At 42.7% G+C, this 3,857-nt stretch overlaps 1 protein-coding gene across 1 annotated transcript in view; it reads left to right on the forward strand.

Annotated features, from left to right (window-relative positions):
• RHBDL2 (rhomboid, veinlet-like 2 (Drosophila)) overlaps nt 1-3,269 on the forward strand; it is a 23,573-nt gene extending 20,304 nt beyond the window's left edge. Inside the window, exons 7-8 of the mRNA XM_015409178.1 lie at nt 2,017-2,078; nt 2,910-3,269. Coding sequence (XP_015264664.1) covers nt 2,017-2,078; nt 2,910-3,092 — 245 coding nt within the window. The 3' untranslated portion in view covers nt 3,093-3,269. The remainder of the gene's footprint in view (nt 1-2,016; nt 2,079-2,909) is intronic.
• Nucleotides 3,270-3,857: the final 588 nt, after the last annotated feature.

The raw sequence follows: 3,857 nt of genomic DNA on the forward strand, positions 1-3,857 counted from the left end.
GTCAGACTGACTGGCCTGTAATTTCCCAGATCTCCTCTGGAACCCTTTTTAAAGATGGGAGTGATATTAGCTACCTTCCAGTCCTCAAGAATGGAGGCAGATTTTAATGAAATATTACATATTTTTGTCAGGAGATCCACAAGTTCACATCTGAGTTCTTTCAGTACTCTCGGATGTATGCCATCTGGGCCTAGTGATTTATCAGTTTTTAAATTGTCTATCAGTCATAGGACCTCCTCTCTCATCACCTCAATCTGACTCAGGACTTTCACCATCCCTCCCAAAATCAGCGGTTCTGGAGTGGGCAAGCACTTCTCATCTTCCACAGTGAGGACAGAGTAGGGTTCCCAACCCCCCCGGGGGGCGGAATTCCCCCCCGGTTAAGAGCCTCGATTCCCGCTCCTGCGGAATCGGGGCCCGGGGAAAACCCCACCCCCACGTGTGCGTCACCCGGAAGTGACGTCGCACGCTGGGGGTGGGGCCACACCATTTGAGGGGAAAACTCTTCGTTTTCCCCTCAAGTGGCGTGGCCCCGCCCCCAGTGTGCGACGTCACTTCCGGGTGACGCACATGTGGCGCGCGCGAAGAGGACGCCGTCCGGGAGCCCCCCGCTCCTGGACAATTTGGATTTGACAGAGGCAAAAAATGCATTCAGCTTCTCAGCCATTTCCCTATCATCCTTCACTACTCCTTTTACCCCTTGGTCATCCAAGGGCCCCGCTGCCTCCCTGGCTGGTTTCCTGCTTCTAATGTATTTGAAGAAAGTTTTATTGTTGGTCTTTACATTTTTCACTATATGCTCCTCATATTTCCTTTTTGCCTGCCTGATCACAGACTTGCATTTTATTTGCCACAGCCTGTGTTCCCTTTTATCAGCCTCACTGAGACTAGCTTTCCACCGCTTAAAGGAATCCTTTTAACCTTTTACAGCTTCCATTACTTTGTTCGTTAACCACGCAGGCTTTTTTCTATACCTATTTGTGCCTTTCCTAACCTGCGGTATATATTTTTTCTGAGCTTCTAGGATTGTTGTTTTAAATAGTCTCCAAGCTTCCCCAATGGTTTTGACCCTTTCTACTTTTCCTTTCAGTTTCTTCCTCACATGTCCCCTCATATCAGAGAAGTTTCCCCTTTTAAAGTTAAAAGTGGTTGTGTCAGTCTTTTTGGCCAATTACCTATTTATACAAATGTTGAATTCAATAACATTATGGTTTCTATGATAGCATAGTTTTCAGCACTCTTGCTTTAATAATGGGTGTATTTGCAGGCGTGCATGTAGGAAATTAACAGTGCCATCCTAAGAACACTTTCCTGGGAGTAACCACCATTTAATTGGCCTAAGTATGATTGCTTTCTAAGGCATTAACACTCTTAAATATCATGAATTTAATTAAAATTAGCTAGCATTTAATTAAAATTAGCTAGCATATAAAATTGGAATTAATCCAATTTTATATGCTAGCTAATGTATGTTATGTGTCTTATATTGTTCATAGGCTTAGATTTGATAAATATTGCATATATTTCAGTTTTCTCCCAGATTTCAGTTTTTTCCTGGAAAAAAAAATGTTTTTCCCCAAGGGCTTCAACATTTCTGGAAATTTTGCATCTTTAGTCTCATCTCTCGCAAAGATGGCACATCATGTTCTGTCTCTCACCCCCCTCATAATAGAATATGGATTCCATGTTTGTCAAAAGACACATTGTTTTTCACAACGATGAGTCTGCTGGATGCAGAGTATTTTTTCCTTTCACTTCAGAAAGTGGTCCTGGCTTAACTCACAGTTCTACAGATCATTTTATATGCATTATTTCAAGCTTTAAGTCTCTAGTTCCAGCTTTAAGGGGTGTTCTTCTCCTTGCTTGCATCTTTCACTTCCTGTATTATTTCCAAATAACTTTCTGTACCTCACTTGGAGTTCCAGCACCATTCAGCTCATAAGGAGCCTGTGGGTGGGGTCTGAAATGTTTAGGGATTGAACAATTGGCTGCTAATGATTTGTATTGATTTCCTAGTTGGGACAGACGTAGGATTTGCTTTGTACAGAAGATTTTTTTCTCCCACGGATGCACCTATTGTAAGTAATGGTTTCCTGTGACAGAATTTCAGTTTTATTCTATTAGATCATTCTTCTCTTGGTGCTGTTCTGCTTTCCTTGCACCCAGACTGGTGCAGTATCCTCATCACTATGGTACCGAAGCCCTGCATGTTTTTTCATCGTTGGGATTATTTCTATGCACTCTGCAGTTTTCTTTCCTACAGCATGCTTTTCCTCTTTGGCACGTTAAGTCAGAGTGAGAGGTCAGTTTGGTGCTGAAAACTGACAGGTATGTGAAATCTGCAAAGAGAACCAAAGGGCAATTTCTCAGTGTTCAAGCTGTAGAGGGAAAAAGATGTACATTCTTTTGCTGCCACAAGTTGGAACATACAGAACAAGGGGTCCTTGATTTGCACAAAATGGCCATATTTTAGCTGAGGCAGTCATCAGAGTTTCAAGTTGCCGCCCTGAAGAAATTATAACGCTGAGGGGCTTGGATCTTGTCCTGGTCGTTGATGGCATCGACTGACTTGGGAGAGGGGGAATTAGAGGAGAAGTGAAAGGGGATGCACCTTTGCTTGACTTCCTGGTCTTTTCTGAGCTCAGATTTGTTTTCCTTTTTGGTTTTGAAGTCTTTCTTGGGAGTTCCTCTTCCTTCTGTCTGCACAAATGTTAATGGTTGGTGGATTCCAGAACATGGCTCCTTTGGATGGGAAGGGGCCCAGCACCTGGGAGCTGCCCTCAAGTCTTTGATGGATGTGTTCTAGCAGGCAGGTTTGTTAATGCTGCTGGAGCAACAGTGCTTGTAAATGACTTTGGAATATGGGTCCTGCTCTTTCTGAATTTCCCTTTTTTCCACTCCCTCTTCAGGTTTCCTTTGTGGCTCACATTGCAGGCGGCCTTGCCGGGATGTCGATAGGTTATGTCATATTCAGCTCTTTTGATCACAATTTTATTAAAGATCCAAGATTCTGGGTCTCCATCGTGGCTTATTTGGTCTTTGTGGCATTTGCAATATTCTTCAATGTGTTTTTCTCACCTGCAAACCAATAAGCCACATTGCCTAACAGAACAATACAAAAACCTTCTGAAGATAATACAGTTGTTTTAAATATGTTGCATATTTGTAATTATTATTTTTTGTTTTTAAACTATGCTGTTTTTTTAAACCGATTTCATTTATCTGAAGATGCCTTTTGTACTTTTTCCATATTAAAGCAAACATTTCTCACTGCCATTGGTTTTAGGAATTATTTGCAGCTTTTATTGTTTTGTTCAGTAGTTCACTGGCTCGGCAGAGGTGAGGCTGTGGCATCCAGTGCTGGATTTCAACTCTTTGGAAGGCTGTGCTGCAGTCAGCTGGGTCAGCCATTGGTCTTGCCGTGTCCTACCCCTCTGTCTCCCAAACCCAGGTGGTGGTGGGAGAGCAAAGAAGGGGCTGCAGAAATAAAGGCTGCTTGCTCAGGGGGTGCAGACATCTTGGTTACTTGAAAGTTGAACTGGCTTTTGGTCATTTGTCTTGTGCAAAAAATTCCAGTAGAGGGAGGGGGAGAGAGAAAAAACTCTGAGTCTACTCTGCGTCAGAAGAGAGTAGTTAGCTAACTGTGGCATTCCAAGGAATGCTGGAAATTCAGGTTTTGTAACTGGCTAAGGGTGGCTCTTCCCTTATTCACCCTTAGTTTTTTGTGCTTCTTCTTTGTATCACTTCAGATCTGTAATTCCCTCTTGGGACTTCTTGGATCTCTTAATTGTGAGGTGAACTCTGATTGACTGAGGAATGGTATTGAGGAAAACAATCAATCTTTATTAGAATCATAG

This window comes from Gekko japonicus, unplaced genomic scaffold (assembly GCF_001447785.1).
Source record: "Gekko japonicus isolate JY-2015 unplaced genomic scaffold, Gekko_japonicus_V1.1 scaffold167, whole genome shotgun sequence".
Classification (NCBI taxonomy): Eukaryota; Metazoa; Chordata; class Lepidosauria; order Squamata; family Gekkonidae; genus Gekko; species Gekko japonicus.